Source organism: Pantherophis guttatus, chromosome 17 (genome assembly GCF_059756535.1).
Source record: "Pantherophis guttatus breed Tessera chromosome 17, ASM5975653v1, whole genome shotgun sequence".
NCBI lineage: Eukaryota > Metazoa > Chordata > Lepidosauria > Squamata > Colubridae > Pantherophis > Pantherophis guttatus.
The window spans coordinates 12,350,429-12,363,451 of record NC_142079.1 but is presented as its reverse complement, the minus strand read 5'-3'; the positions used below and the strand labels follow the sequence as shown (position 1 = coordinate 12,363,451).

General features: G+C 45.8%; 1 protein-coding gene across 2 annotated transcripts in view; it reads right to left on the bottom strand.

Moving 5' to 3' along the window:
* Window positions 1–13,023, bottom strand: part of LOC117676069 (transmembrane protein 132D) — a 406,180-nt gene that overhangs the window by 322,104 nt on the left and 71,053 nt on the right. Inside the window, exon 4 of one of the 2 annotated variants that reach the window (XM_087880598.1) lies at window positions 12,431–12,639. Coding sequence is in view for 1 of the 2 variants with exons in the window: in XM_087880597.1 (XP_087736723.1) it covers window positions 2,535–2,613 (79 nt within the window). In the remaining variant the exon portion in view is untranslated. Of the gene's footprint in view, window positions 1–2,534; window positions 3,958–12,430; window positions 12,640–13,023 lie in introns of those variants that run through there. The other variant, XM_087880597.1, reaches the window with a different exon arrangement.

Below are 13,023 nucleotides of genomic sequence, written 5' to 3'. Positions count from 1 at the left end.
TTGGCTAAGTGAGTTTTGCCCCATGGTTACGGCTTTTCTTGCCTTCTTGTTGTTGTTAAGTGATCTGCTGCCGTTGTTAAATGAGACACAAGGGTGTTCGGTGAATCTGGTGCCCCCATTGGCTTCACTTGTCGGGAGGTCGCCAATGGGGATCACACACACACCCTGGACCCTGGAACTGTCATAAATACGAGTCAGTTCCCAAGCGTCTGAATTTCGACCATGGGCACTCTGCAACAGTCATAAAATGTGAAAAACAATCATAAGTCACATTTTTTCAATCCCCTTGTAACTTCGAATGGTCGCTAAATGAACTGTTGTGTAAGTCGAGGACTTTAGCCCTAGGACTTACAATAGTTCATTTAGTGACCACTCAGAGTTATAGCAGCACTGAAAACAAGTGACTTATGACCGTTTTTCAACACTTGCAGCATCCCCCCACAGTCACGTGATCAAAACTCACTCACTTGGCCATTGGTTTCACATTTATGACGGTTTTGCAGCAAGCATCCCGGGGTCACGTGATCCCCTTTTGTGACCCCCTGAAGAGCAATGTCAACAGAGAACCCAGATTCGCTTAACAACCCTGTTACTAATTTAACTGATTCACTTGACGACTGGGGCAAGAAATGGTCGTAAAATGGAGCAGAATTCATTTAACAAATGTTTCGCTTAGCGACAGAAAGTTTGGGCACCACTGTGGTCGTGAGTCGAGCTTTACCTATATTTGCCATTCGTTCTTGATTCTCTCCCCCCTGCGCCAACCTACCACCTGCCTGCCTCCCACCTGTATTTGCCTCCTTGGTATTGGTGTGAAGAGAGAGCAACAGATGTGTCTGTACTTGTGTGTTAATGGGTGTGTGTATTTCTTTTAAAAAGCACTTTTTAAAGGGAAAATCCCAAAATTTGGCCTTTGCAAACTCCAGCCTGGGAACCCAAACTTATGATCCCCTTGGAATAGTTACTGAAAGCAGAATAGAATAGAATAGAATAGAATAGAATAGAATAGAATAGAATAGAATAGAATAGAATAGAATAGAATAGAATAGAATAGAATAGAAAATGGAAAGGAAAGGAATAGAATAGAACAGAATAGAATAGAATAGAATAGACAGAGCAGAAGAGCAAAAAATAGAATGAGAGAAGTGGAATGGAATGGAATGGAATGGAATGGAATGGAATGGAATAGAATAGAATAGAATAGAATAGAATAGAATAGAATAGAATAGAATAGAACAGAACAGAACAGAATAGAATAAGAAAGTGGAATGGAATGGAATGGAATGGAATGGAATGGAATAGAATAGAATATGGAATGGAATGGAATGGAATGGAATGGAATGGAATGGAATGGAATAGAATAGAATAGAATAGAATAGAATAGAATAGAATAGAATAGAATATGGAAGGGAACGGAATGGAACGGAACAGAACAGAACAGAACAGAACAGAATAGAAAATGGAATGGAATGGAATGGAATGGACTAGAATAGAATAGAATAGAATAGAATAGAATAGAATAGAATAGAATAGAATAGAATAGAATAGAATAGAATAGAAAATGGAATGGAATGGAATAGAATAGAATAGAATAGAATAGAATAGAATAGAATAGAATAGAATAGAATAGAATAGAATAGAATAGAATAGAAAATGGAATGGAATGGAATGGACTAGAACAGAACAGAACAGAACAGAACAGAACAGAACAGAACAGAACAGAACAGAACAGAATAGAATAGAATAGAATAGAAAATGGAATGGAATGGAATGGAATGGAATGGAATGGAATGGAATAGAATAGAATAGAATAGAATAGAATAGAATAGAATAGAATAGAATAGAATAGAATATGGAAGGGAACGGAATGGAACGGAACAGAACAGAACAGAACAGAACAGAACAGAACAGAACAGAACAGAATAGAAAATGGAATGGAATGGAATGGAATGGAATGGACTAGAATAGAATAGAATAGAATAGAATAGAATAGAATAGAATAGAATAGAATAGAAAATGGAATGGAATGGAATGGAATAGAATAGAATAGAATAGAAAATGGAATGGAATGGAATGGACTAGAACAGAACAGAATAGAATAGAATAGAATAGAATAGAATAGAAAATGGAATGGAATGGAATGGAATGGAATGGAATGGAATGGAATAGAATAGAATAGAATAGAATAGAATATGGAATGGAATGGAATGGAATAGAATAGAATAGAATGGAATGGAATGGAATGGAATGGAATAGAATAGAATAGAATAGAATAGAATAGAATAGAATAGAATAGAATAGAATAACAGAGTTGGAAGGGACCTTGGAGGTCTTCTAGTCCAGCCCCCTGCTTAGACAGGAAAACTATACCATTTCAGACAAGTGACTGTCTAGTCTTCTATCTATCATCTATCATCTGTCTGTCTCTCTGTCTCTGTCTCTGTCTCTGTCTCTGTCTCTGTCTCTCTGTCTCTCTCTCTCTCTCCATCCATCCATCCATCCTATTTTTATTTTATTTTTATTTTTTGCCTTACCTTTGGAAAGCACCACGGCCAGGCTGAAGAGCAGAAGCCAGAGAAACCGGATGATCCGATTCGGCCAAAGGATCCCCATAGCGGGCTGCAGAGAAGTTAAAGCTTTGCCCCAAGAACTTTACAATGAGGACTAGCCACCTGTCCGGGCCTTTTTTCCCCTTCATCCCAGGCGGGGAAAGGAGAGAGGTAAGTCATCTGCTGGTCTACCCAAAAATAAAAATAAAAATATGTATTTTGCTCCAAGTTAGATTTCAAGGACTCTCTCTTCTGGGCGCTTTCAAAGAAAAGAAAAAGAAAAATTCAAAATACAGGCGCTTCGCTGCTCTCGACGGCTTGTATTATTCAGGGGGGAGAAAAATCAACCAAGGTTTTCCAGGGTAGAATCGATCCGGAGCGAAGTCGGTAGAAGCAACCCGAAGCTGCGAAGGAACGGAGCTCGGAGGCAAGGGAAGAGGAGACGAGGAAGGGGCAAGGCGGCCGGCAGAAAGGCGCTAGCCATGCCCGTAAACAAACCCAGGATAGGGCGCAAAAAGCGGGTCCCCTTTCAGATGCCCAGCTCCGAGATACAAAAGGGACCCGGCTCGCCAAAAACAGATCTTGGAATGAAGCCCTTTCCAAATTGTTGGCTTCTTCTTTCCCCTCCACCCACCCCGAAGGGTTGGCGGGGAGAGGAGGGGAATGGGGGGGGTCAACGAAGTCTCCTTTTTTACGGAGAGGAGGCAGAAGGCTCGCTTAGAAGCGCTCAAGTTTGCCCACCGGAGGAAAAGAGGCCACGGCAAAACGATGCGCAAAGAGATGGAGAGAAGAGCGCGCGAGAGAAGGAAGGGAGGGTACGGCTGGCCACGGAGTAAATTCCTCTTTTGGGGATGGGTATGAATCCTGGAGGCTTCTGGAGGGAAGAGAGAAAAGGCGGGGAGGGGGATGCAGAATGGGGGAGGGGGTCGGGAAGGGTCTCCCCCGAAAGGAAAAGTCCGTCTTTTCGGCGGTTGCCTCCGCCGCCGCCTTTGCTTGGCAAAGCTGGAACGCGCCTGGCAGAGAGGCTGGGCTGACTCCGAGTCGCCGCCTCTTCCCTGGCGCGACGCCCCCTTTGCAGGGCAAAGAAACTCAAGTTCACGTGTGAACCTACAATTTGGGGGGGGCGGTTTATGGATAAAACTGGACCCACACACCCCGGCCAATGGATGGATATGAGATCCCTTAGGAGAGCAGGTTGGGAGCGCGCTGGAAAGGGGATCAATAGGTCCCCCCTTTTCCGTCTCTTCCCCCCCCCACTCCTCCAACTGCTTTCCAAGCCCCCCCACCCCTCTTCGCGGACAGTTAACCTCCCCGACCAATCCGGGAGCAGCTGAGCAAGAGAGGGGCGGGGAGGCGGGTGGCAGAGGAAAACACCGCGCGCCCCCTCCCCTCCTCGCGAGTTCGAGATGCTCAGACTTCAAAAGGAGCCCGACGGGGAAGGGTGGAATAAGCCCCGCCTCTTTCCCAGTAGAGCTCCGCCCTCTTCATCCCACCCCACCCCCTCCCAGGCGGATAGGCTCCACCCCCGAGGGATTCCCCGGAGTTGGGGAAGGTAAAGGGGGGGCGCATGGGAGGGGAGGGTCCAGCAGTTCCCGCAGGGCAAGGGAGTACCGAAGCTAGGAGCGAGCGAGCCCCCCTTGGGCTGAGCCCCCTTATCTCTTTCACCACCCCTGGGAAAACTGCAGGTGGGGGGGGGGAGAGAGGAAGAGGATGGGGGGGGGCTGCGCCCTGCACCCCGGCCCGCTGCTAAACTGGATTGCAAAGAGATGCAGTTGCAAAAGAGATGTTCCAGCTTCGACACGAAAAAAAAAAAAGAATTTTTTTGCAATCGCTTGGTGACTCCCGAGGTGGATTTGATTTTATTTTTTTACGCTTTGAGTAATAAAAAAAAAAAGGAGGAGATTCGCTTTTGCAGCCGGCACCTTCGCAACCTACAACCTATATATGCTATTGGGGGGGGGATGGGAGTGCCAGCCCGCGATCCAACGGATCGCGCTGCAAAACCGCCTCCGCTGAAAAGAGCCGCTCCGAATCCACCCGCTTCTTCGCCTTCGGTGCGCAAACGTGCAGGAATGAAAAACTCCGCGTTCCGATTTGCTGGGAGGTGGGAGGGTAGAGCCCAACATTGCTGGAGGGTTTTAAGGATTAAGAGGCTGATCTCTATGCCTGGAATTGGCAGACTTGTTGTTCTGCTCAAATCTAGTTGATTACTTTGACTGGGGGGCGGGTGTGTGTGTGTGAGTTTTTTGCACAGGGCAGCAAAGAAACACGGCAAAAACAGGAGCAATCAGAAAACAGAACTCTTTAATCTCACCAGGCATGGAAAGATTAAACCACGGGGAAAGCAGTCAGCATCCTAGGTAAAGGTAAAGGTTCCCCTCGCACATACGTGCTAGTCGTTCCTGACTCTAGGGGGGCAGTGCTCATCTCCGTTTCAAAGCCGAAGAGCCAGCGCTGTCCAAAGACGTCTCCGTGGTCATGTGGCCGGCATGACTCAATGCCAAAGGCGCATGGAACACTGTTCCCTTCCCACCAAAGGTGGTCCCTGTTTTTCTACTTGCATTTTTTTATGTGGTTTCAAACTGCTAGGTTGGCAGGAGCTGGGACAAGGAACGGGAGCTCACCCCGTTCCATGGTGCTAGGGATTCGAACCGCTGAACTGCCGACCTTTCGATCAATAAGCTCAGCGTCTTAGCCACTGAGCCACCACGTCTCCGGTCAGCATCCTAGACCAAGCCAAATCCAAGAAAGAAAAAAAAACCACGAAGGAATTCCTGGAAGTCTGGCATTCAGCCAAATTGGCCATCAATAGACCCATAGAGATAAACCACATTTATACACCATTTGAAAGAAGACAATAAAAAGCTAAGAAGGAAAGGAAGAGACCCTGCACGCATCTTCTCCAGCAACCAACACACAGATTTACATGAACAGGATTAAAGTTTAGCCTACTAGAACAAAGGAGAAATTTCCTGACAGTGAGAACGTATTTTGGACAGAGAGGATCCCTGGTTTGAAAGGGGGTCAAAGAGGCCATCTATGTCAAAATTGAACAGCCCTCCCTCAACAGATGCAACATGGTCTATCTCCAGTCTACAACACAGTCCTTTCAGCAGTTCCAAGAAGGCTCCACGCCCATTTGCACCACTCAGGTGACCCTGAGGACACAGATCAACCTCCAAGTGCTTCAACAACCCTCTAAAATGATGCAAATGACCAGCTTTGTCTGCAAGGAGTATCAATCCTTCCATTCCCCACCATCCAGTCAGAGCTGAAGAAGCTTCTTGGATGAGAAGCGAAACGTCTTCAAAGAAAAAGCCCATTTGCCTCTTTGGAAAAAAGCACCTTTGGGACCACCATGACCGGGATGACTGAGAATCTCCATAACTTTCAACCTAGAACTAAGGAGAAATTTCCTGACAGTGAGGACAATAAACCAATGAAACCAGGTTGCCTTCAGAAGTTGTGGTTGCTCCATCACTGGAGGCTTTTAAGAAGAGATTGGGCAGCCAGTTGTCTGGAATGGTAGAGGGTTTCCTGCCTGAGCACGGGGGTGGACTAGAAGACCTCTGAGGTCCCTTCCAACTCCGTTGTTCTGTTATTCAGTGGAACGGTTTCCCCCTCCGGAAGTTGTGGTTGCTCCATCACTGGAGGCTTTTATGAAAGAAACTGGACAACCATTGATCTGGCATGGTAGAAAATTAGGCCGGCCTGGCCTAATTTTCTCCCCTGTTTTAAAATTCTTTTACATCGAAATTTTAATTTGTTTTAAATTATTGGGATTTTTTAATTGTTTTGGGCTAAATTATTTAATCTGGTTTTAATTATATCTTTTAACTTTTGCATTTATGTATTTTATTTTGTGCCTGTTCGCCGCCCTGAGTCCTTCAGGAGTCCTTCGGGAGTAGGGCGGTATATAAATCTAATAAAAGAAAAAAAGAAAAAGAAAGAAAAAAGAAAAAAAGAAAGTAGAGGGTTTCCTGCCTGAGCAGGGGGGTGGACTAGAAGACCTCCGAGGTCCCTCCCAACTCTGTCATTCTGTATCCTGGAATCCTCCACCCTATTCTGACATCCTGCGGCCTTCTTTTAAAGGCCGATTTTGGATCCACGTCTGGATTTGTACCGTGATGGCAATGCTGATACAAGTGGGACTCTGAGAACCTTTTACCCGCAGTCTAAAACTAGCATCCATCCCGGTCTGACCCTTAGATCTAGCTTTGAACTCCAGCTTCCCCCAAATTTGAAGCAGATTCTTTGCAAATTGCAATCCGAGGAAGCAGGAGAAGCAGAGGCTGAAACGTGAGGTGCTGGCAGCTGTCTAATCCCATCCTTCAGCACCCCTGTTTATTTATTTATTTTTAATTATCCTGTCCCCGCCGGGGAGGGGGCTGGGGGAGGGAGGAGAGAAGCAGGTGAGTGGAGTAAGGAGCCCTTTGCGGAGAGGGTGAAAAGGGCTAAGGGAAGACTTTAGAAAGAAACACACAAACACACCAGTGGTGGGTTGCTCCCGGTTCACACCGGTTCGCAAGAACCGGTAGCAGAAAAAATTAGTAGTTTGGAGAACCGGTAATAACATTGGCTGGCCACGCCCCCGAACCGGTCCCCAGCCCAGTTGCTGCTTACTTACCCTGCCCACCTCTTCAGAGGCTTTTTTTTTTTAACTTTTAAAAGCATTTTTTTTTTACAACTTCTTTGGCTGAAAAAATGCTTTTAAAAGTTTTTTAAAAAAGCCTCTGATGATCGCGCGGCTCAGCTGGGATCTTCAGAGGCTTCTAAAAGCATTTTTTTTTCTGCAACCTCTTAAGGTTGTAGAAATAATGGTTTTAAATGTAAAAAAAAAAAAAAGTTGGCCACACCCACCCAGTCACATTACCCCCCAAGCCACACCCACAAAATAAGCCACGCCCACAGAACCCGTAGTAAAAAAAATTAGAACCCACCCCTGACACACACACAGAGACCACAATCGTTCCTTCTTTTATTTCTCCAGGGAATCAGTGGAAATGCTTTCCCCTCCAGAAGTAGTTGGTGCTCCATCAGTTGAGGTTTTCAAGAAGGGACTAGACAGCCCTTGGTTCAGAATAGTATAGGGCTGTGATGGCGAACCTATGGCACATGTGCCACAGGTGGCACCCGTAGCCATATCGGTGGGCACGCGAGCTCAGCTCCAGCACAGGAGGCAATTTGCAGGGAACAACTTTGTTCGCATACCTTCGTGTCGTCTTGCTTATCTTATCAGCTTCCTGCAAATTGCTTCTGGGCATTCTGCCAATCACAGTAAGCTTTCAGTTATTATTCTTTGAATTGTTGGCGGCAGTTAATGCAATTAATTAACAGCCGTTGTTGTAAAAAACTGGTTTATTTAGTAAACTAAGGTTTGAACGGACTTTGTTTGTGCTGCATTCTTTGGGGTCCATAGCTGGGGCAGAACAGCTTCTCTGGGTTCTCTGGGTTGAGACATCCATTACACACCAGTCCAGAAGCAATTATGAAACTTACACACACATACACAAACACACACACACACACACACTTTCTAAGACAGAATTAAGCACAGTTTTAAAGGCTGCGGAATCTCCTTTGAGTCATTAACCAGCTGGGAAGGAAAATGTCAATGCCAAGGAAAAAAAAACATCAACAAAAAGAAAAACAATTAGAGTGGGTGGACAGCATTATACCGAGCATTGGGGGATTCCAAGAAGTTTTCTACTATTCCTTTAATTGGCTGGTAAAGGATTAAATAAGAAGAAATTGCCTACACCCTGAGATTTCACCCCGTTTTTTACTACGAACGCCTAGATGCTCACTGAGGCCTTTTGTTTACGTGAAACAACGCAGGCTATCTTGGCTGGATTTAGCTTTTCTTGAACCAATCATGTTTCCCAGTAATCAAATTTCCCTTGACACAGGAGGAGGAGGAGGAGGAAGAGGAAAGAAGAAAAAGAGAGAAGAGGAAGAGGAAGAAAAGGAAGAAGGAGAAGAGGAAGAAGGGGAAGAGGAAGAAGAAGAGGAGGAGGAAGAAGAGAGAAGAAGAAAAAGAGAAGAGGAAGAAGAAGAAGAGAAAGAAAGGGGAGAAGGAGAAGAGGAAGAAGGAGGAGGAGGAGAGAGAAGAGGGGGAGGAGAAGAGGAAGGGGAAGGAAAGAGAAGAGAAAGAAAGAAGAAGAGAGAAGAGGAAGAGGAAGAAGAGAAAGAAAGGGAAAAAGGAGAAGAGGAGGATGAGGGAGGAGAAGAGGAGGGGGAAGGGAAAGGAAAGAGAAGAGGAAGAAGAAGAGAAAGAAAGGGAAGAAGGGGAAGAGGAGAAGAAGAGGAAGGAGAAGAGGATGAGGGAGAAGAAGGAGAGGAGAAGAGGAGGAAGGGGAATAAAAGAAGAGGAAGAGAGAAGAGGAGGAAAAAGAAGAAGAGAAAGAAAAGGAAGAAAGAGAAGAAGAAGAGGAGGAAGGAAGGAAGAGAAGGAGGAGGTGGTGGTCAGATGATCAGCCAATAAATTAAAGAAAGAAATATATTGAGTGATCCCAATCAGTACATCTTATCAAGCCGCCTCCTCAAATCCAAGGTTGGGTCTTTTGAGAAGCAGCACTCAGCTGCTCCCACTAGTACTTAAAGACCTGATTAAGGAGCCACGCCTCTTTGGGGGGCGGGAGTTGTTGTTAAAGGAAACTCGCGTGGAGTTAAACCCTTCTCCTATAAAGGAGAGGCTGGGTCAACTGGTTTGGCTCATGGTTAAAGGGAGCATAGTTTTGGATGTCGACACAAACATTGTCAATCGTGTGTAGCATGGCTTTTTCATGCCCGCTGTACACAGAGTTCCAGCCTTCCTCACATCAACCACATATTATAATGGTATGTGGGAAAGACTTTGGGAGACAGGGAGACGAGATGCTACCTAGGGAATTTTCAAATGCCTTGCCTATAGAAATTGTGGGCTCTTCCATCGCTGGATGTTTTTAAGACGAGACAGTCACTTAACGGAAATGGTATAGGTCAGTGGTGGTTCACGCAGAAACATTGTGCGTGTGCACCCTCATTGGGGCCGCGCTCCGGAAAAGCCGAACATCTGGATTCTAGCATGCATGCACACCCAATGATCAGCTGGCCGGCACGCATGCACACACCGGTTTTCAGCACTGCCTCACACACGCAGGATAGCTAATCGTCGCACACACATGCGTGCCAGAAACCCGGAAGACAAAGAGGCAAGGCCACGCGTGCCGGGCAACACGGGTATAAGTTCTCCCGCTTGAGCAACGAGCTGGACTAGAAGACCTTCAAGATCCCTTCCAGCTCATTTTATTCTAAAAATAAATAAATAAGAGACCGCATAGCCCACAGTTGCATAATGAATGGAAAAAGAGGCTCAGAAGAGACCCTCTCTAGTTTCTCAGGCTGTAAAGGAGGTGGCTGTAATGTTACATGAGAAAGACCCTGAGAAACGGGGTGGAGAGATGCTGTTTAGGGAATGTTCGGATAAGAGACAGTATAGCCCACAGATGCTTAATGGGTGGAGGAGAAAGAGGTTCAGAAGAGACCCTCACTAGTTTCTCAGGCTGTAAAGGAAGGTGGCTGTAATGGTATGTGAGAAAGACCTTGGGAGACAAGTAGAAGAGAAGCTCGCTTGTTTAGGGAATGTTCAGATAAGAGATAGCACAGCCCACAGCTGCGTAATGGGCAGATAAAGAGGCTCAAAAGGGACACCCACCCCCCAGTTTCTCAGGCTGTAAAGGAGGCCACCATAATGTTATGTGGGAAAGACCTTGGTAGATGGGACAGAAAAGGAGAGAAGAGATGCTACCATGGAAAGAGTCAGATCAGAGACTACATAGCCCAGAAGTGCATAATGGGTGGAGAAAGACATATAGAAGGGACCCTCCCTAGTTTCTCAGGCTGTAAAGCAGATGGCTGTAATGCTATGTGAGAAAGACCCTGAGAAATGGGGTGGAGAGATGCTGTTTAGGGAATGTTCAGATAAGAGACAGTATAGCCAACAGACGCTTAATGGTTGGAGGAGAAAGAGGTTCAGAAGAGACCCTCACTAGTTTCTCAGGTTGTAAAGGAAGGTGGCTGTAATGCTGTGTGAGAAAGACCTTGGGATACGGGGAGAAGAGATACTGCCAAGGGAGTGATCAGGTAAGAGACTGCATAGCCCAGAGGTGCATAAGGGGTGGAGAAAGAGTTAGGGACCCTCCCTAGTTTCTCAGGCTGTAAAGGGGACAAAGACAGATTTGTATTTCCAGACCCGAAAGACTCTGGTAAAGCAGCCTCACAATAAAGTAAAATTAACTTATCTGGTCATGCTTCATCCTAACTGGTCTACCTGGTAATGGTGACCTCAGTCTTGTAAACAAGGGAGAGTCCGCCCCCGCCCCCCCGAGAGGTTTCCCATGTCTTCCCTCCTTCTGCGGGCTGAGACGTCTATTAAACACCAGTTGTCCGGTCTGTAGCTCTCTCCGTCCTGTCTCCCAAGGTCCTTCTCACATACTCACAAAGCAGGGAACGGGTTGGGTGTTTCTTGTGGGCTGTAAAGCCTAACCTTGGGTAGGAGTGGGCGGGGGAGGCATCCGTGCTCTTCTGCTGAACTGAAGAGATTTGTCATGCCACCTCTTTAAAATCCCCAAGACTATGGCAGGACTCCGATATCAGCATATATATTTTTTTTCTCTCTCTCTCTTGCTTTCATCCGGAGTTTATGAGCTAGAGAAAGCAAGAACTCAACAGGATTAAAGAGGTCACCAGTTTGCGCTTGCTAAGAGAATCCCTTGGCAGCAAGTGTGAGCTTTAACAAGCAGATATTTGCAATCAGCCTATGACACAGCCTGCAGAGCTGATTCTGAACCACAAGAAAAAAGAGAGAGACAAAGAGAGAGAGAGAGAGAGATGGAGAGAAAGGGAGAGAGAGAGAGATTGAGAAAGACAGAAAGAGAAAGGTTGAGAGATTGAAAAAAAGAGAGAGAGAAAGAGATTGAAAGAGATTGAAAAAGAGAGAGGTTAAGAGATTAAGAGAGAGAGAGATGGAGAGAAAGGGAGAGAGAGAGATTGAGAAAGACAGAAAGAGAAAGGTTGAGAGATTGAGAAAGAGAGAGATAGAGAGAGAGAGATTGAGAAAGAGATTAACACAGAGAGAGATTGAGAGAGATTGAAAGAGAGGTTGAGGAATTAAGAGAGAGAGAGATTGAGAGAAAGGGAGATATTGAGAGAGAAGAAGATATTGAGAAAGAAAGAATGAAAGAGGTTGAGAGATTGAAAGAGAGATTGAGAGAAAGGGAGAGATTGAAAGAGAGAGATTGAAAGAGAGAGACTGAGAATTCTTCCTTCCTATCACCCATCTCCTCCCACTTATGACTGTATGACTAACTTTGTTGCTTGTATCCTTACGATTTATATTGATATTGTTTCCTGATTGCTTATTTGTACCCTACGACTATCATTAAGTGTTGTACCTTATGATTCTTGATGAATGTATCTTATCTTTTTATGTACAATGAGAGCATATGCACCAAGACAAATTCCTTGTGGGTCCAACCACACTTGGCAGAGAGAGAGAGAGGGGGGGGGAGGGAGGGAGGGAGGGAGGAAGGAAGGAAGAGATTGAGAGAGACAAAGAGAAAGAGGTTGAGAGATTGAAAGAGGTTGAGAGAGAGATTGAGAAAGGCAGAGAGAAAGAGAGATTGAGAGAAAGAGATTGAGAAAGACAGAAAGAGTGAGAAAGAGGTTGACAGATTGAAAGAGAGAGATTGAGAGAGAGGGAGAGAGAGAGGGAAGACGTAATCAAGTCCTTTCTGAAATGTGATTGCATTCCTATACAGGTAGAAGGGAATTAATAGAATCCCATCAGGCCTCCTTTCCAAAAGGCATGCTGAGGCCTGGAGAACCCGTTGAAAAGGTACCTTTTCAGAAGCGTATGAATCACATCTCTGCTGGATTTCAGCCGGGAAGTCGAATCGAAAAATAGCTGGCGCAGCGTTGTACACTCTGTACCGCAGCTGCTTTGGCGAGAAGAAACTTTAATGGGTTTTCCGTTCAAAGGAGGATCCAAAATTCTCATCAACGCAGGTTGCCGTCGCTTAATGACGATGGGGGACCGGCAAATCGGTTGCTAAAAAACAAAAAATCACATGACCGTGTGATTGAGCCATGGTGGCGCAGTGGTTAGAAGGCAGTACTGCAGGCTACTTCTGCTGACTGCCGGCTGCCTACAATTTGGCAGTTCAAATCTCAACAGGTTCAAGGTTGACTCAGCCTTCCTCCCTCCCTCCCTCCCTCCCTCCCATGGTGCATAGTGTTAGAATGCAGTATTGCAGGTTAACTCTGCCGACTGCCAGGTGTTCAATCTTCACCAGTTGAAGGTTGACTCAGCCTCCCTCCCTTCCTTCCATGGTGCGCAGTGTTAGAATGCAGTACTGCAGGTTAACTCTGCCAACTGCCAGGTGTTCAATCCTCACCGGTTCAAGGTTGACTCAGCCTTCCGTCTTTCCGAGGT